Source organism: Trachinotus anak, unplaced genomic scaffold (genome assembly GCF_046630095.1).
Source record: "Trachinotus anak isolate AG129_WGS33_773 ecotype Australia unplaced genomic scaffold, CSIRO_AGI_Tana_v1 ptg000028l, whole genome shotgun sequence".
Classification (NCBI taxonomy): domain Eukaryota; kingdom Metazoa; phylum Chordata; class Actinopteri; order Carangiformes; family Carangidae; genus Trachinotus; species Trachinotus anak.
In genome coordinates this window covers 22,933,561-22,955,256 of record NW_027273879.1, presented here as the reverse complement: position 1 = coordinate 22,955,256, position 21,696 = coordinate 22,933,561, and the positions used below count along the sequence as shown (strand labels likewise).

Genomic DNA, 21,696 nt, shown 5'->3' with positions numbered 1-21,696 from the left:
CTTCAGAGCAGCTCTCCCTGTGGAAGGGACGGTAGCAGTCACACTGGTAGCTGGTCCACAGGTCCACACAGCGCCCATGTCCATGGCAGGGGTCAGGGTAACACCATTCAGTCTTACTGCATCCCAGTTCATGGCCTTGGTCCTCTGGAAGTGTCTGGGGTAGGATAGGCTTAGAGTCTATCATTAGGTCTTCCATACAACCTATGAAGCCTGCGCCACTTACAGAGTACTCCAAAAGCTCCTCTGGTGCCCCACCTATATAAATATTAGTGAAGGCATCAGAGGGCTGGAAAGGTGATTCATCTGTACCACTATCCATAACTCTGCACCCATCCTTGTCACAGCCAGGGCCTTTCAGAATCAAAACCAGACCTTCTTTATCTACAAACACATGAGCATCCCGCCAGTCTCCATCAGCAACCGAGCCGGGAAATGTTACATCTAGTTCAGACTCTTCAGAAAAGGCTTTTGCATGAAGACCACCATTCACAATCTCCAGGAGAAGGTGGTTGTCCACATCCCCTCTGTAGACAAGCAACATATTGGGTATGGTGGTCCTGAAGCGCAGCTGTACCCCAACACCTTGGTGAACACGGTGCTCAACCTCCCTTCGGGTCCTTTCTTCTAGAACCACCTGGATAAGAATGAATCCAGGGGTGGAGAAGGAGAATGTTGTTCTTGTGGAGCACTGCTCATCATAGAAGCCATGAGGGCACAAGCACGTGTGGCCGTGTTCGCCACCCTCCAGCCACGGGTGGCAGGTGGCTCCGTTCTGGCATTCATGGTCCACACAGCCATAGAGTTTAATGTTGCAGTGATCTCCTCCCCAAGGAAGTTCACCCGGCTCTGCCTCGGGACAGTGGCAAGTGTATGATGCCCTGCCGTCCTCACACCAGCCACCGTTCTGACAGGGCTGGCTCTCACATTCATCGATGTTCACCTCACAGAGCTCACCTGGAAGTAGATAACACTGGTAGTTAGATATGTTGGTGTCTCACTACTGATTGATAAGAGATATTTTGTTTTGTATGTATTTTTCTTATGTGCCTCTCCATCAGTCTTTCTGACTTCCCTACTCTGTCTGTAGCTCCAATCCCACTGATTTGTCTTTCTGAAGATGTAAAATCTTTAAAAGGAGCTATTTGTAAGTTTTCTCTGCTGACGAATGTGGTTTCTCGCCAGGAACATCTCTCAAATGTTGCAAAAAAAATAAATTAGATGCTCGAATGAGGTGGTTTTTCAGACTATTCAACAAAGTCTTCATCCCCAGTGTGAAGCATTCCAGCATTTCTCCTGGTGTTTTGATTAATGCAAGTTCACTCTGACCTCTGACCTCTTCTTACTCCTTGCTGGATTTGTTTGCTTGCTCTACTGTCAGTGGCTGTTTCTGAGTCCTCTTTCCTGTCATTTCCCTGATGTTAAGATTAAGATTAAGACAGCCTTTATTAGTCCAACAGTGGGGACATTTGCTGTATCACAGCAGCAACGTGACCAGTAGAGGAGAAAACAAACCTGCAAATGTCAATGTCAAATACTTTAAAATAAAAAGATAAATAATAGATAATAATGTAATATGTACAATTGGATATTTACAAAATATATGACAACAATAGCAGCAGATAATGGAAACTGCACGATTGGTGTGTGAAGTTATGGCACATGGTGAGTCGTCAGTCTTTGGTGTGAGTGTGGTCTATAGAGTGCAGTTTGTTGTACAGTCTGACAGCAGCTGGAAGGCCAGATCTGCAGTATCTCTCCTTCACACAGTGTGGGTGCAGCAACTTGACACTGGGAGAGCTGCTCAGTGCTGTCAGAGCGTCCTGCATGGGGTGGGAGATGTTCTCTCGATAGCTTAGCCACCATTCTCCTGTCGCCCACTACCCCCACTGGGTCAAGGGGACATCCCAGAACAGAACTGGTCTTCCTGATCAGCCTGTTCAGTCTCTTCCTGTCAGCAGCGGAGTTGCTGCTGCCGCAGCAGACCACATCGTAGAAGATGGCTGATGCCGCCACGGAGTCATAGAAGGTCCTCAGGAGCTCCCCCTGCACCCCAAAAGACCTGAGTCTCTGCAGCAGATACAGCCTGCTCTGTCCTTTTTTATAAAGTGCACTTGTATTGTGAGTGCAGTCCAGTTTATTGGGCCAACAACTGCAGAGTCGTCAGAAAACTTTGCAGGTGGCAATTACAACATGGATATGATGTTATACAAAATATACAAATATAAAAACTCAAAGTTTTTATGGCTGCACCATTCGAACAAATGGAAATATTACATCTGTGAAACACCTTAAATACCAGGGAATCCTGATAAGATTTGATTGTTGTAGTGTAGGTCGGGTGGGCCATACTCTAATATTGGTTTGATCCATTACTGCTCACCAAGAAACCCATCAGGGCATGTGCAGGTGTAGCCAGCGATCTTATCCTCACAGGTGCCTCCGTTCTGGCAGGGCTCAGACTCACACTCATCGATGTTGACAGAGCAGTTCTCTCCTGTAACGTTTAAAAAGTGTGAGATGTGAGGTTTTTGCTGATTGGTTTCTTTATTTATTTATTTTTTTACTCACCTGCAAATCCGGGCTGACATTGGCAGATGTATCCAGCTGCATCTGCGAAGCTGAGCTCCCAGTCCAGCTCCCAGTGAGATGGGTCTGAGCGCTCGAAACACTCCCCTCCATTCTCACAAGGCTGCTCAGCACATTCATCTATGTCGGTCTCACAGTTCGGTCCTTCATACCCTGGAGATACAAAACACAGTGTGCAGTCTTATATTACACACACTGACCATGCTAATACATGAAATGTCTTCTTTGAAACTCTCAGAGAAAAGAGGTCAGATGATTGCAGGATGATTTCCTCTTTATGTCTCAGTGGTAGAAAACCTTCAGTAAGAGGTGCTGTGGGCTTAGAGGCACATGGACATTGACCCAGTCAACTCAGTTCATTGCTTGTCCTTGTGCTGGTACTGAAATGTTTGTTGTGTAGGATGTGGTTCAGTACCTGGCCAGCACAGGCAGGTGTATCCTCTGACTCCCTCCAGACATGTGGCCCCATGCTGACAGGGGTCAGATGCACACTCAGCAATGTCCACCTCACAGTGGTCACCCTCGAATCCTGTATCACTGCAGTCACATTCATAGCTGAAACAGACACAAGTGGCTTTTTATACAGCAAGTTCTCAAAATTCAAACAATGAACGATGTAGTTGGCCTCGCCCTAAGAGACAGACAGACAGATAGATAGATAGATAGATAGATAGATAGATAGATAGATAGATAGATAGACAGATAGATAGATAGATAGATAGATAGATAGATAGATAGATAGATAGATAGATAGATAGATAGATAGGCAGATAGATAGATAGATAGACTTTATTCACCCCCAAAGGGAAACAGTCTTCCAGCAGCCATCGAAACATAGCACAACACACACAGATACATGTCTGTGAGCTCCACAGGACACAGCCTGAGGTAGGAAACAAGACCTACATGGTATCAAAGTGTGACTTGCCTGGTGCTGTCAGTTGATTGAAAGCAATAAAACACAGAATAAAAACAGAAAAAGGGAAGTAAAAGGTGGCTGTCATTTGCCATTAATTACTATTAGGGTGTGCAATACAGGTGTAAAAAGTGCATTGCAACTCCAGGTTAAAAGATTATTCTTCTCTCCTTGCGCATGGGGAAGTCATTATAAAGTGTTATAGCAGTGGGTTAAAAAGACTTTCTGTATCTGTCCTTTTTGCATTTTAGTTGCTGTACCCTCCAACTAAAATACTCTGTTGCTTGAGAAGTAAATTGTGTAGAGGATGTGAATTATTGTCCATTATATGCAGTTGTTTGTGCAGCATCCTTCCTTAATGCAGAAGTTGCTTTAGATGAAGTACCAATAATGACTTGTAAGATAAGATAAATACGATACGATACAATATGATGCAATACAATACGATACAATACGGTACGATATGATACAGTACTATACATTATATGATACGGTACGGTACGATACGGTACGATATGATACAATATGGTACGATACAATACAATACAGTACAATATGATACCATATGATACAATATGGTACGATACAATACCATGTGATAGAATATGGTATGATACGATACGATACAGATACGATACAGATACAATATGATACGATACGATACGATACGATACGATATGATACAATATGATACAATATGGTACGATACGATACGATACGATATGATATAATATGGTACAGTATGATACATTATGATATGATACGCTACGGAACGATTCGGTACGATGCCTCTCATTGTCCCCAAAGGTCAGGCTGCTCACAGAGATCTAGTTTGTCCACCACTGCCTCACTGCTCCTACAGTCAGTAATGACTGGCTTACCTGTTCACCATGTCATGACAGACAGCTCCATTCTGACAGGGCTCACTGGCACACTCATCAATGTCCACCTCACAGTCGGTGCCATCGAACCCAGGTGGACATTCACACAAGTACATGCCGATCAGGTCGTTACAGCTGGCCCCATTGCGGCAAGGGCTGGACTCACACTCATCTATTTCAATTTCGCAGTTGACTCCTGGTGGAGAAGGAAAGTCAGGATGTGAGTAGAGAACATTGGGAGAGAAATATGCAAACAGTGACGATGATGATAATGATGATAGTGACGATGAAATGCAACTTGTAACTCGTTACCTATCTGGTAAATGTAGCTGTTGTTTACATTGAAATTATCAACGTCCTAAATTATCCTAAATCAACATGTCTATTCTGGTCTGCAGATATCCTTTCTTTACAGTCTCCAAACAACCTGTGAGAGTGACAGGGGAATGTAGCGGTGCACCACTCACAGATAATACAAAGCTCCTCTGACACAGAGCAGGCTCACGGAGAAAGAAAGCCATGTAAGAAAAGCAAGATGAAAGTGTTTTCCCTCACTCCGCCCAGAGCCTTTATCTGAGCCGCAGATAAGATGCCTGACTAAAAACATCTTACTGTGCACTTAAAATACTCCTCGTGCCCAGTTTATCAGGAACAAACAAAACACTTTGGAAATGACAAATGATGGCAAAAGAACAAGATGGAGAGAAACCTCCAGAAGAACAAATAAAAGCAGAAAGTCCTTGTCTCTGTGCTTCTTCTTTGAGGAGATGGTTAATGATGACATGATGAATATCAGATCAAATCAAAGTACTTTAATGATCCCAAACTGGAAAATTGTTGAACATCTTCATTCATAGATTTAAACAAAAGCAAGCACACATGCAGGAGGCTGAGCTTCATTCTCCATTTCACAGCACCCTGCAACACAACAACTTTCAGGTCTGTGAGTCTGTTCTTCTATACTTCAGTTTTAGTGAAAATAAATCAAAACCTTCCTCTCTGTATGTACAGTAACCCAGATCCTCTGAAACCAACCAGTCCCCCACAATTTAATAGTTTGAACAGGTGTCGGTTAGTTTGTGATCATTTGATAAATGACACTTTTATTAAGGAATATGTGCCATGTAAGCAAAATACCAACTGAAATAATGATGGCAGTAAAGCTAGAGTCAGGCACAGAAGCCACCTCAAGGCTCTTATTATTATTCATAACAGTTCAGTTATGCTTCAGTGGTGCTTATCATCAAATATCTAAATTAATCAGATTACTACAAAGGAACTGCCACAGGATAAACCTGATAACCTCCCTGAGAGTCTGGGCATCGCCTCTTTGGTAAGCCAGACTTGCACTAACCTCATTTGCACACACTGTCCTAACACTAACAAGAGCGCACACTCACCACTGGTTTGTTTCAAATGGTCGACAAACAGCTGCACACAGTACAAAATGTTGATGTTCTGTTTGCAAATGTATCATTCCGTAATACAGGCTTGTTTTATAATGTTTTGTACTGCTGTATATTTCCACCCGACACTGTGATTTTCAGCTTCACATCATCAAAAAATGCATTCTTTATGAAGACATAGCTTCAAATCTGAACACACGGGATAATACCCATATCTTTAGATTTAGTGTGGTTAATATTATATTATTATTATCCTTTATACTTGAGGTCCATTGTGTTTTTTCATTATCACAGTAATCCAGTGATAACTGTCACTACATATGTTGGTACGATGCAAACAGGAACTGCTAAGAGCTCATTTGGCATAATGTTCAGGGTACCAATTAGTCAACATGTGAACAAATACAGGCCAAAAATACTGAGCTCAAATTGAAGCCCATTGATAACTCACTGGTTCCATGGCAGCAGCATAAACTACTTCCTGTTTACATCCTCCAGAGGCCCCAAATTATGGGAATTCTGTGTGTGTGTGTGTGTGTGTGTGTGCGCATGTATGAGTGAGTGAGACATGTACCTGCAAAGCCGGCCAGGCACTCACACTCGTAGTGGTCCTTCTCGTTGATGCAGGTTGCGTTGTTCTCGCAGGGCCTTGACGCACACTCGTTGATGTCGATCTCACAGTTGTAGCCCTGAAACCCGGGAACACAGAAGCAGTGGAACTCCGCCAATCCGTCTATACAGATGGCTCCATTCTGACAGGGCCCTGACAAACACTCGTTTACATCTTCCTCACAGGTCTTCCCCTTGAACCCTGGTGCACAGTGGCATTCGAAGCCCTCTGGTTGTAATTCGCAGGTCCCATTATTCCTGCAGGGTCGATCAATGCAGTCAGTCACATGTGTCCTGCAGTCCTGTCCTCCGAACCCGGCAGGACATCTGCAGAAGTATCCGTTCAGCTGGTCCACACACATCGAACGGGGTTCAGAGCAGGGGCTGCTCTGACACTCATCCACCTCCTCTGTGCAGTTATCACCTGTGAGTCCGTCCGGGCAGGTGCAGTGGTACTCTGTGGCACCAGGGGTGCTGGTGCAGTCCTCGCAGGGTGCAAAGGAGCAGGCATCGTAGAGTTCGTCGCAGTTTTTGCCCATGTATCGGACCCCGTCTCTGGCGCAGATGCAGGCGTAGTCGTCCATGGTGTCCACACAGGTGGCTCCATTGTGGCAGGGTGCAGACAAACATTTGACTGCTGTGGCGCTGCAGAAGATTCCTGACACACAAAGTAAAAGTTATGCTGAGGTCAGAGTGCGAAATATACAAACACAACTTTTTAGCCAGGATGACCACACCGAGCGTTGGCGTAACCATAGTAACCCACTAACACACCTGTCTGCGTGCCCACGGTGTGACAGCAGCAGCATGGTTCTCACTTTGCTCTGACGGTCTGAAGAACTCTGCTGTTCCTGCAGACTGTGTAGCTCACTCATAGGCTACTAGGCTTATTGAGAGATTAAATAAATGCAAGTGTGATATGATGATATGATACTGAGGAGACGGAGCTCAGAATGCAGGCGTGTTTTTGTTGGTGGATTGGAGCATGGAGAAATTGAACAAGAAGAAACACAGTGACACGTCTGATAAAGATCTGCCGGCAACAGGTTCTTTAAGAACCACAGCACCTGCAACAACAATGTGCAACATGGGACCTGATGATATATACTGTATATACTCTATATACTTTACAAGGAACACCCACACACCTGCTTAATCCTGCACTTATCCAATCACCCAATCATGTGGCAGCAGTACAGCAGAACATAAAACCCTGCAGATATAGGCCAGGAGCTTCAGTTAATGTTCACATCAAACATCAGAGTGAGGGGAAAATGTGATCTCTGTGACTTTGAATGTGGCAGGACGTGGTGTCAGACAGCTGGTTTGAATACTTCTGAAACCGCAACAACTGTGGTGAGCAGAAAAGCTTCAGAGTGAACAACATGTCTAACCTTGAGGTGGATGGACTACAACAGCGGACCATGTCAGGTTCCACTTCCTGTAACCAAGAACAAGAACCTGAGGCTGCAGTGGACTCAATCTCACCAACACTGGACAGGTGAATACTTGGTCTGATAGATCTGGATTTCTGCTGAGGCAGCAGATGGTAGAGTCAGAGTCTGGATCCATGGACCCAGCCTTGTGTCAACAGTCCAGACTGGTGGTGGTGGTGGTGGTGTGATGGTGTGGGGATGTTTTCTTGACTCACCTTGGGCCTAAATACCAATCAATCTTGGTCTGAATGCCACAGTCTGAGTATTCTTGTTGTCCATGTTCATCCCTTTATGGCCACAGTTCACCATTGACTAATGGCTCCTTCCAGCAGTTAACTTTTCCTGTCTGGCCTACAGCCTACAGGGGGCCTAGACTGTTGTGAGACTAGACACTGCAGACATAATAAGACTTTGGTTCATGGCCGGTCAGTCACATAACTAACAGTGTTTCTGTTGGGACGCTGTGAGGGCATGAGCTGGCCTGCTCATTAAATAAATTTAAATAACTTAAATTTAAATAACAATATATGCAATCAACATGAACAAAACGAGTACATTAACTAAAATGATCAAGTGTGACCAAAATGGGTCACTCCCTGTCACACTTATTTATCCTGACATTTCCTCTAAATCGCCCTCACTTCATTTGACAGTGAGGCTGAGGCATTTGACAGATTTTGTGTGTGGGAGTGTTCTGGCAGAAGAGTAAAATCCTTACAATGTCAATGACAATATCAAGTCATAACCTCTGTGTTTAAAGGTCCTGAAAATATATTTTCTCAGCCACTTCTGATGAGAGATGGAGTTATGAATGCACAACTTCCTCTCAAGGTTATAAGAGTTTCACCTGCAAGACCTTTTGTACTTCTCTCAATTAACCTAACGTGCAAGTCTTTCGACTGTGGAAGGAAGCCAGAGTACCTGGAGGGAACCCACACAGACATGGGGAGAACATGCAAACTACACTGAAACGCCCCAGGCCTGGGGTTTCGAACCAAGAACTTTCTTGCTGTGAGGCAACAGCACCACTGCACCACTGTGTTTTTGACCAGTATAATAACAAAGAAGAAAAATGTAAGAGACGTACATTAGTTTCACAGATGGAACCATTGTATCCAGGGAGGCACTCACACGCAAACATATTGAATCAATCCAAACAGGAGCTGCTGTTGTCTAATTCACCTTCACTTCATTTGAAAAGACAGATTTTGTGTGTGGGAGACTTCTGGCAGAAGAGTAAAATCATATAGCTGAACCCTCCCACAGAGTTCATTTAGTTTTAGGTATAAACTCTTGCCATTCCAGCCTTTTCCTACAACTCCGAATGAGTTGATAACGATTTGAAAAAAACTTTCTATTGGCCAAGATATTCTCTTTACTGAACGTTAACATGCAGAGAGACTGATTAGGGCTTTCAGGTCTCTGTTTTTAATTTCCCCCCATGAGCATAGACATGATAGGAAATAGATGTAAACTTGAACTAAGCTTCAGGTCACTGGCTCCTCTTTAACTACACTGTTAAGTCTCTATAACTAGTGAATTCATATAACCTTAATACATTGGCTATAAAGAATGAACCTCCACAAGCCTGTACTGTTCATGACAAAGGAAACTGATAAAAGTTTAAAATCTTGCATCTGGATACAGAAGTGCAGCAGAATACACATAGTAATTGACAATCATGTCAATTTTTGGAGAATATCTCATTGCTGTTAATATTATGATGAATAATATTAACAGCAAAAAGGGAACGTTGTGATCCCTCCAGTGGTCTGGGTATTAAAAAGACGATATCCAATATGTATAAAAAACAGTTGCCTAACTTTTGCAGATGTTGTGTAGCGCCTGCAGCGCATAGTCAAAAGGGCTCAGTGGATCATCAGGCCCAGTAACCCTAACCCGCCCCCCACGTCCAAACCCAAGTGACATAAATATTCTGCAACATATTATCTGAAATAAATAAATATATATTCATTTTAAATATCCATGCTTTGGGGCCTATTATTTACACACACACACACACACACACACACACACACACACACACACACACACACACTCACACACACCCCATCAGGCTGTTTCACTATTTAGCTCTGACTGTGGGGGTTTTTCTGTCACTATTATCTTGTAGCCGGTTCAAATAATAACTGTACTGTACATCCTCCTATATGAATAGCTATTCTCTTTGCATGTGGGGCTGTTCTGTATGTCAGTTCACAAAGTGCATGTGAAAACTTGGGGGGGTGGGGGGGTATTCAGTGAAGATTCACAATACACTGTCTCCCCTCACTAGCCAATACCAAGAGGTCTCTGTGGAATCAGCCTGCATTCCTTTTATTGGGCCAATCTCCACTCCCTGTGCAAAATACCCCCATCCACCACTCCCAGCCTCCCTGCCCCCAACATTTTGATCAGTGTCCTGTTTTCAAATTCTCACTGAAGTGGAAGATATTAACAGTGACAGGAGTTATGGAGGGGGCGAAGGGGGGCAGAGAGAGGAAGCATATTTAATGAGATGAGTAGTAAGAATGATGGCCACTCTCATTTGTCGCAAATGCTGGTCATCACTTTTTCCAAGAACAAGAGGCAGATAAAATCAGAAGACCTACTGAAAGCCATAAAACTGGATTTCTCCTATGACAGGCCTACATAGTCCGTCGGTACTCTGACATAGATGACGCAGATGAAATAGAAATTTTGCTAACTTTATTTAAAGGACCCACAAAGCAAACAGACATGTCAGCTGGTATCTTCTTGTAAGCAAACAGGGTCAGGTAAAGGACGGGGAAACTTGCCACCACAGTTATCAGTTTCTGGGAACAAATGTTTGATTGGAACAAAATTGTTGTTTTTCTCCAGTGTTCTCTAGAGCGGAGCACTTCTTCATTACCATGAATAATGTCAAACCTCATTACCATAAAGTTGCCTGGACTCAACTTTTTAAGTCGCACCACCACTTATATCCCACAGACACTGTCCTGCTGCCCTACATACACAAGCTGACAGTGGGCGAGGACAGAGTACACCTTGGACAGGACGCCAGTCTGTCACAGGATAATGGGACAATGTAGAACAAAAATATACAGGATCAAATACTGAAATGTGAAGGACAAATTGTCTGAGAAAAACTGGAGACAAAGACCAGACTTCAAAACTGAAGTATAGTCAGTGCTGTATGTAATCGGAGTCTGTGTAGAGTTATTTCACCTCAGTGGTGTAGTAGTGTTTTAATCTACACACCTAAAAGCTTTGCTTTTATTCAGGAATCATGTTCCAGTTTGACACAGTTCTTATTCTTGGTGATTTCTGATTTTACCAAATTTTTGTTGTTATAACAAGGGTTAAGAAATGTCTCTTTAACATGAAAAATACTTGTTATGATGAGTAAAATATCTTGTTAAAACAATACATTTTCATGTCCTGATATTTATGTTTTTGTCTCAAATTTAGTTAAAGAATTGGTCCTGAATAATGTTGTATATTATTCTATTCATGTTATTTTCACTATATTATAACTGTGGTGATAATTCCTACTGAAGTTTAAAATATTAATTCAATCTCTAATTTAGTCACATTATTTGAGGCTCATATAAGAACAGGTTTGATGTAACCATGAGCAATGACACCTGTCAGTCAGGAGACTTTTCATTATTTATCTATCTATCTATCCATCCATCCATCCATCCATCTATCCATCCATCTATCTGTCTGTCTATTTGTCCTGTGCTGTAACATATGACCCACATGACACATCATTCATTTTACATATATTTAATACGTTCTTTATCAGCTGGTCTCTGACTTGCCAGGTGAAGCCGGCCCTGCACCTGTGACCCAGCCTCCACCTTCTGAAGCAGAAGGTTGTTGTCATTTCTAATTATGGCTGAGGTGCATCCTCTCCTCAGCCTGAACTGAAGACACTAACCGTGTTTGAGCTTCACAGATTACAGTGGGCTGCAGGAGAGTGTTAGCCACCTGTAGACCAGCAGAGTCCCAGCTGGCTGTCAAGGGTTTCGAGATTAGGTTCAAGTTGTCTTGATGTAAGAGGGAAACCAGGATAAACATGTTAACTGAGGGAAGAGATGATCCTTTGCTTGCTTGATAAGAAACTTACGTGCTGTTGAGACAAACATGGGGAGAGAAATACTGTCCAGTCATGTTTGTTCAGACATTTATTCTAACCATATTCCACTGGATTTAACTGATTACAGATGATTTATCCCTATCTTCACTTATTTATATTGATATGGAGCCAGTCTGCACAGAAGTATGCATTTACTTGATGCATTTGCTACTTGAGTTCAGACTGTGAGTGTGAATATCCAGAAGCTTGTGTACTAGGTTTTAACTTTTAGAAAGTACTGATCATCATGTTTGATTGTCAGCTCTTGTTTCTAAATGTCGGGAGCCTTGGATATTTTTTAAAATTCACTTTGTGCAATATCTGTGCATGGGAATTATGGTATGGTTAAGATTAGGTAAAGATTGTGGTTGTGGCAAGTAAACTATGATCAAATCAGGGTTAGGGTATGGTCAGGGTCCGGCAACAAAAATATGTGGTTAAGGTTATGGAAGGTTTGTGCTTACAGTTAATAAAAAGACTGTCTGCTCTGGCACTGAATGCTGGTGCTGGATGTAAACTGTGAGTCCTGTATGGATGTAATTCCAAAGAATACTGAGCTGCTCAGACAGTCCCAACACTGCTTTAAGTTTAGATACAAATCTACCTTGGGAAACAATCACACCAGAATTTATCACAAATCTTTGATCACAATCAGTTCATTTCAATGGAATTGTTATGAGCGGGTGGCAAACTAACCTTAACTATAATCATTTATCCTTTAGTGAATACTGACACATGAATACAGACCACTGAGTAAAGCTCTCATATTAGTTACATCTTCATCCAATTTTGTATAAGCCTGCTCTGCAGAATGAGAGGCAACATCAAGAGTTTTCATCTCTAAATCAACTTTCATTTACTGCTGTTTGTGGAAGGACTCATAGGCTGTGTCTTAATTCAGGGTCACATCATTTGAAAGCTGCATTTGGAGTCTGATTCAGTGGCCGATCCAGCAGGTAGATCCTTCGCAGCCCAACCTATCCCAAGATTCATTGCATGCTATACAGTCTATGGATAAATTATTTTTCAAAAAGAGAGTAAGGTGAACTCTGCAAATAAAACAGCGGCCAAGAACAAACAGGAAACCCTCTGTAGACCAGACTGTCTCATTTCAGTTCAGCCTTCAGAGGCCGCGACTGTACGGACTGCATCATCAGAAGGATGTGGTCCCTGAAGTGACACACAGCTACTATGTCACGAAGAGCAAATGAATTTATGGTGTGACTGCACACTTGTTCTGGATAAATGTCCATGATCTGTTCACTCAAGATGTTAAATCTGCTGCATCATGTTTGAGCCTGAGCACGAGGCTCCATTTTTCAAGACCAAAGCAAATAAAAATAAAATATTAAAATCATGTGTGTCATGAAATGATAGTTTTCTACAGTAATGTATTATTCTCTGTATTTCCTGGTTTTGTATGTGTTTAGATGAGTTAGGACATTGGTTTTCCCTCTTTGCTGATCCCCATCTTCACCACCTTCTCCTTATCCACCCTCCACTTCTACTCTTCATCCTGTACTTTCCCTCCCCCTCTCTGAGCTGAGTAGGTTTGATGGCCTCCCTGACCTCCAGAGCCTTTCCATGTTGTAATCCCCCTGGCCTCTTTGGGCCAATCCCCTTGCTCCTCTAATCTCCTGGTGCCAGATACCTGCACAGATTACAGCTTCAAGCTTCGCCCTCCAGCATGTGTCCCCTCTGTCACCTACTCTGTCACCATATTCTCTTCTTTCATTTTCCTCCTCTGTCCCCTTGACCTCACCTCTCACCAGCCTCCCACATCTTCTAAGTGGCGCTATAGTTACAGTGTTAAACAAACAGTTTACTCGTGTTGGAGTGGCTGCAGCTGATAAATGTTTTATTTATTATCTTATTCTTTTGCTCCTATAAAACCTGCTGTGGTTATCAGATGGTATTTAGAAAAAACTAATTATAGTCTAGGAGTCAAGCGAGTCCTCTAACTATTATATTTCCAGTTTACACTCTGCTTATTATGTGCTTGCTGTTCTCTTAATTCCAGAGCACAAACCCAGAAACACATGCAGACAGTCACACACAACAGTTGTTCACCATTCACAGTAATCCACAGAAGACACACAAGGTTGATCCTGACTGTTCAGACACCTGAACTGATCAGACATGTCACAGAGGAGGCAGATCAGACAGTGACAGCCAGGAGGACATATGTCTCATTTACCTGACGCACCTCCAATTAATACAGTCACACTTGTCATGTCCTGGGAGCTGAGCCTTTAAGACACACAACACACACACACACACACACACCTCTCTGTCTTCATGGTTACTGTCTGCTACTACTGTCCAACAAAGGCAACCAATCCCCCAGAGTTTTAGAAAACATTGAACATCAGCTTCAACCTGGCCCACACATGTCAGAGCTCATCTACCACTCACCCCATCATATGGACATAGACACACACACACACACACACACACCTTTCTCTTCATCATGTCTGTAAATCACAATCCCCCTCTGCTGTCATCCCTTAATCTGTATTAATCTGACTGTGTTTTTTCTCTGACCTCTCTCTTACACAGATTAGCAGCTAATCTATCTTTTATTTTCCAAAAATGAAATGAAGACAATTACACAAATACATTTCTGTTTTCCCTGTCAAAGCTCTGGTTTTAAAATGTATATGTATGTATGTAAAATGTAGCTCTAGCATTTATAAGCACTGTGTAAACATGTATATATACATATACAGTGAGATATATATATATGTGTGTGTGTATGTGTGTGTGTGTGTGTGTGTTTTAAGTTTTTAGTTTCAGTTTGTTTTTGACTTTAACTTTATAGGTTAATATAAACACTTTTAGCTGAGTGCTACTACATTATTTATGAACGTATTATTAACATCATAAATTAATGTTTAAACATATTCATTAATGGACAAATGTCCTGTGAGATCAGCCTGAGTGCTAAACTCCTCACAGTATCTGAAGGAGCAGTGTCTCATTTCTCTGCTTTCAAGTTTTAAAAGTGAGAAAAAACAAAAAATTGTTAATTAAGCAATTTCAATTGAGCAATTTTAAATAAAATGTCTATTTCTGAACAGTGAAGCCCAGCAAGCGGAACACCTGATGTTTCTTCAGTATTAATGAATCAAACTTGGCAAATAACAGAATCTAAACTGTGGACGTTTTGTGACCCCATTCATACACAGGCTTCTGTGAATGAGCCCCTCTCAACTGCTCTGTTTGAGTATGCATGACTGGGGAGCACTGCCTCTGATTCTGAACCAGTCATGTGTCAAATCTGATGGAGAGAACGAGCTACTAAAAACTACACCACAAATACACAGTTTGTGTCTCTGAAGCCCCACCTTCTACAATAAATCATCCAATCACACATCAGTTGCTCATGTTGAAGATTCTCTTTGCCAAACAAAGTCCAACAGCATCAAACATTGAAATAACTGCTGGTGAAACTAACCAAACAATCCCCTCATCACTGTTCTACATGACAAACCAACCCCAACCTGGCTGAGACTCTGTCTCAGTCTCCTGAGTCTCTTAATATAGTTGGAGCCCACATCAGCCCAACAAGCACCTCCTCTTCATGAAGCAGCATCTCTGAGAGCACTGGTCACATTCCTGAAACCTGTGCCTGTTAACTGTCAGGCTCCTCTCAGTGAGAAAATGCTCACACTAAAATGTGTTTTATTGGTCTAAAGCAAACAGTAAAAAGGTTTTCAAACCTGTTGCTAAAGAACCGGGTTATGTGACAAAGGATTAAATACTAACTTCAAACAACAAGCAAGTGACCACACACAAGTTTATCCTCAGGAATCACAACCTCACTTCCAGTTACACAAATTGTCCTCAAACAGCACAAGCGTCATCTCTACTCACCCCATTTGAACATCATCATCGTCAGCAGCACTGTCTTCAGATTCAGATGAACTTTCCTCAGCTCCATGGTCAAAACTTGATCTGTATCAGACTAGAAAAGAAGAAATGAGAAGTCCTACAGCAGTGGCATGTTGCTGTGTGATGCAGAAGCTCTTCACTGTGTTGCTGTTGCCCTGAGTTTAGAGGCTGGTATGCTACACACTGACACTGCTCATGCTTGGTTAGTAATGAGTGCAGCACTGGACTCAAACTGCTCCGGACTCACAGAGTGTAATCAGCCATGAGAGCAGAGAGACAACAGCAAAACATGAGCTGGATTGACACCTGCTGATACTGACGCTGACTCTCCAACTCCCACTGAAGAGTGAAGCTGTACGTGGAGAAAGATAAAAGGAAAAGAGGTTTATCCAAAGAAAAACGTGCATATCATCAACTGTTAAAGAACCAAGATAAAAAGAAGAATCAGATAAGCTGTTATTACTTTAAACTGAAGGTTCATAAGTTAAATTACTGTAATTTCAGTTTTAGTGTAAATGAACAGAAATCATAATAATTATTGTTTTAGTTCCTGTTGGCACAAACAACTAAAGTTAATTATTATTTTTCAACTGACTTCATAGTTTCTGAGCTTGAACTGAATGACACACACATCCATTTACAGTAGAAGTCCACTTTTAATTTGTTTGTGAATTTTTAATTTAAATTACACGTGTGTTTTTGTAGATAAGAGCATCAATAAAAACAAGCCTGTGAATATTCTCATTTGTCCAGGTCATAGTATCTCAAAGGAGTTTTAAATCGAAAGCAGTCCCAGCCTGGTCAGGTGCGAGAAAGAACTGATGAAGCCTCTTGGATGAGAGGTGAAACGTCTTCCTAGACAAATAACCAAGTCCAGTTGCTGTCAATTTAAAACTCCTTTGAGATCAATAAAAACGTAATAAAACAAAAACGTGAGTAAGGGTCAAATAAAAATAAGAAAATAATATGATATGATATAATATGCAGTTTGGTGTCTGTAGAACCAGATCAACCAGCTCATCTGTGTTTGGTGCAGAACAGCTGTTTGGGTGTTTCTTCTTCTGCCCACACAGACTCGATCAATGATGATGATCAATGAAATTGATCAATGATCAGAATGATGAGGTGAATTCCCGTCTGAAAGATATAAGAATAACTAGAAAAACAAACAATAAACGATTAATCAAAAACTATATGGTACCAGTCTACCTGGAGCCCACCTGGGCTCTGAATACCAAAACTAATGCTTCAACAACATATTACAACTTAAAATGTGCTGCACTAAACATAGTGAGGACAAAACATGCCTCTCTCAAATGTGAACTAATTGAAAGACATTTTAAAACAAAAACAGTTAGGACAGTTTGTTCTGGAATGAAGTAAATTTAGATGAAGAACACATTAATCAGTGTGTAGCTGAAGCTTGTCCTCCAGGTGATCCAAAGATTTGATTGTTTTAATCACTTTTTTTCTTGTTCGATTGTCGCTCAGCTGTTCATATGTTTTGTGTGTTTTGTGTGTTTCATCATCATGACTACTTTTACTGTTTTCAGTTATCTAAAGCAACTAACAGCTAAACTCAAACTAAACTTGTACATTTGGTTTTATTATATTTTTGAATGACAACATGTCATTCAGAATAAAACAAGTGGTGTATAATATTTAAGTGCAGCTGGGGACCTATTTTCAGGTGGCACCCTTGCTCTCTTTGTGTCGCTAAACTGACAACACTCTAATGAAGGCAAAAATGTCTCAAAAATGTATCTTAAAAAACTAATAGGTGGTTTTACAGTGATAACGCCTCAGTTCAATCATACAGTGGTTTGTATCCCTGCAAGTTACTTTCATACTATACAGATATAAATAGAAACCAATGACTAATCAATAGGTAGAGAGATGAAAATCAGTCAAATGATGTGTGTAAAGTGTGTGTGCTTTGTAGGCTACAACCATTTCAAACACTGGCATGGTCATTTCAAGCAAATCTAACTTATTAAAACCCAGTTTCCCTCCAAACCCTCATGATTTCATGTAGTTTAAACTGTGAATACTTTCTGTCTGCGTGTGTCCCCCCTGTCCAGGTTCCTGCCCACAGTGAGTTGGAGAAGGCTCCAGACCCCAATGAGCCTTAATAGAATGAAGGAGTACTTGCTTGTCCAAGAACATGAAAGATTTGATGGATAAATTGCCTTTATATTCACATATAATCATTGAACTGAGTGTATATTGGATTAGGAACCCTAAACCCACAGGATGTCCTTGTGTGACCCAGTCAGCTTGTAGTGCTGTGCTGTCTTCACCCTGTGCAGTCCAGTGAATCCAGGCCAGGTTTTAGTCACTGGCTCACTAGTGTCTTCAACAGCTTTAGTGGCTCCTTTGTAGCATGGAGCTTAGCAGTCAGACATCCATCACTTAGCCTATAAGAGACTTGGTACTCCATTTACTCCCTCCACCCCCCACCCCTCCCTAAACACCAGCTGTGCCTGACACCCCGTGGCTGAGTGGACAGATCTACACCCATGAACTTTGCGTCACTTACAGTAACTGGCACATGATCGGTATATTGTGCATTGTGCATATGGGCACACTTGTGTGACTAATGTCCAGACTTAAACTGCAGACTGTTCAGCTTGTCTGGATTAAAAACTGCAGGTTGGTGTGTTGCTTTAGGTGCCAGTGAGAAAATGAAACACAGTACAAGATGAGTTAGTGTGAAACTGTAGAGCCATGATTTGGAGGGGCAATCAAATGCAAAAACACTGCACAGCATTAGTTATCAACAATAATTAACAGTGTTCACATTACAGGATAGTGTCAGGAACATACATTCATTTGGCCGACTCAGATATTTGCTGGATCACGTTGTTTTGTGTGGACGGTTCTACTGCGTTTATTGATGCAGTTCTAAAGTTGAGGCCCAGTAGTGGTCTCAGACTTTTGGACCCCATTGTAAATCAAAAACAAGTTTCCATTTATGATTAATGTGGTAACATATATTTACAGCAGTAGTACATATACTTTCCTCATTTTAATGACAGTGTTGAAATGACACACAGCCACAACAGGTGGGCAAAGGGGGAACGTTAATTTTGAGTGTGGGTTCTCAGCTTTTTCCTTTGCTGAATCCTGCAACTGGCCTAAGTATAGAGTTGAATGTGTACAGCCCTGGTTTATGTGATCGTCCTCTGTGGACCATCAATACAGTATCTACAGCAAAACTAGTACCTGCCCTGGTATCTTGCTCTGCAAGAGTATAGTTCTAACTACAGCACTAACACCAGCTAACAACTACTTTGCTTGACTTGCTGACCAGACCATAGGAAAGGCCAGGAAATGAATGAATGAATGAATGAATGAATGAATGAATGAATGATGGAATGAATGGATGGATGGATGGATGGATGGATGGAGGGATGGAGGGATATGTTCATGGTTCATGATTCACAGTTTGTGTGTGCACTGAAGAAACTGTATGAGGAGGCAGGCCAGTGTGTGGGATAAGCCTCAACCTGACATGATCCGTCTCATGGTGTTTAAAAGTGTTCTCTAGAACATGACACCACTCCCGACGGTACACAGGCCAATACTTTAATCCATTTATCACTGTTTTATCACTGAAGAACTTCCAGTTAAGTGACCTAGTATTCTGTAAATCCAGGAGTGATTAAACACACCAGCTTAAATTGACTCACACCAGGGTTACACATTGCATTTCACCAGATGTTCTTTTAGTATCCCTACATAACGTAATATAAATGCAAGCTGTGCTAAAATACAGCATGATACATCTCTACATAGGGAACGACCTACAGCAGATCTGCTGTTCTGTCCTTGGGAGCCTCTCTCCTAATCAGCACAAGATAAAAATGGAGTAAACCACACAAGGAGTCAGTAACAAAAATGACAAATGTTGGTTATCACCAACTATTAGTCATCCTTCTGAAAGACAGTGCTCCTTGCATCTGTGAGGTCATGATCTATTTAGCCCAGTTCTACTTTTTGTTGTCAGCTTTACAAATAAGTTTCCTGTTTACCACAATGAGCTGATCAGGACATGCCACTCTGTGTCAGACATGACTGTAAGCAAGGAGAACACTATATTATTATTGAGCTTAGCTGACTCTTCAGTTTTTTCGTGCTTTCCATAAAAGTGGCAGCACCAGCTTAAATCTATCAGTCATGAATTATGCAGACTGTTTAGATGTTGATGTGACTGCCACCTTTTTAAACTAGTGAACATACTGAACCTCCACTTAAAGTGTAAGTTATAGACATACTGACTCTGTCAATGGTTGACAGCCTGTTACACACATAAAATGTTTTTTTAAATGAATCCTGCTTTACTTCCTGATCTTTAGACTTATGTCAAAATCTAGTGGTAAGATGCTAATTATTTCCACCTATTCTGTATTTACAGGAAGCACTTGCAAAATAAATGGATTTAGGTTTTGGGTGGTGTTAAAAACACATTTTTGACCACAGCCTACAAGCAGGTTAATCTGACCCTTGGTATAAGAGTTCACGTTAATGTGACAGTTAAGGAGAGAACTGTCAATCATCTATTGAAAAGTGCAGTTTATTAGAATGACTTCCAAACAAATGTCCATTGATGCCCAGCGAGAAAGAGAAAATTGTTAGATGGCTTTGCCAGGTTGTAGTTCTATGACTTGGCAGATATAAAGAAGTGTTAGGAGGGTGCCAGAGCAGTTACCCGCTTCACAAGAATTCCAGTATTAGGGATTAGATTTGGACGCAAGACAAGAAATGTGAATTCTTGGGGAAACAAAAGACCAGACCCAAGCCTCTGCATCATACATGCTTCAGGAGATAGATAGGAAACCACACGTTTCAGCTTTTATTTTCATTCAGTCTAAATTATATGGTTAAGGTTTCAGTGCAGAAAATACTACCTTTCCCATACAAAACTGTAATATTTGACATACATGTCCCTATATAAGAGTGATGTTGCCATAGCTATATGTCACCTATAAGGGGATATATTATCATATACATCCTCTGGATATATGAAGATATAAGTTTATAAAATATAAGTTTGCCCATGCCTATAGTAACATGTGTATATGCACATATATTAAAAATATCTATATAATAACCTTTTATATGGTATAACATGTTGTGACCATATATGTTAACAATATATATCTAATTTATGGGTAAGGTTACTAAAACAACATACATATAAAAATTCTGTAACCATAAATTCAAAGTTTATATTTTTTTTCTTATTAATTTCTCATTTCTTACTTTTGGAACCTACTACATATAATATATCAATACATATTGACTGGCTTTGGGATCAAAATCATATCAAACTCGGTATGTGTTTGCCCTCTGGTGGTAATTATTCCTCAGCGCATTTCAGTAACTACTGTACCTGGCACCTTCTTATCGCACATGATTTAATAAGCGCACCGACTGTCAGAAGAAAGTCGTCCTTGTATTAAATCCAGTGTTTGATGTTGTGGCTCCACCGCACTTCACAATAACCCACCATCGAGTAGGCTACTGACGCCGCCGCTGTGCACACATGACGGAACCACTGACAGTGTGAGACATGGGTAACCAGCCTCAGTCACAGATTCCACCGTCCCACATTGTGCGCGACACCGGAAACTACTTTACCTGTGGGTGAGACAATGTTTCCCGCAGTTATGTCTCACAGGCAACTCAAGTCATTTGAAGAGAAAAATGCTAAGCTAAAATAAATGAATGTGTGTATGTTGGGGTATGATACTTGACTTTACTCTCTGGACGTGCTCAGTTCATGCATGTTGTTTCCGGGGCAGAAAACACTCAACGCTGCCTCCTGTAAGACAGAGTG

The 21,696-nt window shown here is 41.5% G+C and overlaps 1 protein-coding gene across 1 annotated transcript in view; it reads right to left on the bottom strand.

Annotated features, from left to right (window-relative positions):
- Positions 1-21,479, bottom strand: part of crb2a (crumbs cell polarity complex component 2a) — a 30,916-nt gene extending 9,437 nt beyond the window's left edge. Inside the window, exons 1-7 of the mRNA XM_071466079.1 lie at positions 15,837-21,479; positions 6,364-7,056; positions 4,384-4,579; positions 3,002-3,141; positions 2,569-2,739; positions 2,381-2,494; positions 1-954 (exon numbers count right to left, since the gene is read on the bottom strand). Of these exons, the coding sequence (XP_071322180.1) occupies positions 1-954; positions 2,381-2,494; positions 2,569-2,739; positions 3,002-3,141; positions 4,384-4,579; positions 6,364-7,056; positions 15,837-15,903 (2,335 nt within the window). The 5' untranslated portion in view covers positions 15,904-21,479. The remainder of the gene's footprint in view (positions 955-2,380; positions 2,495-2,568; positions 2,740-3,001; positions 3,142-4,383; positions 4,580-6,363; positions 7,057-15,836) is intronic.
- Positions 21,480-21,696: the final 217 nt, after the last annotated feature.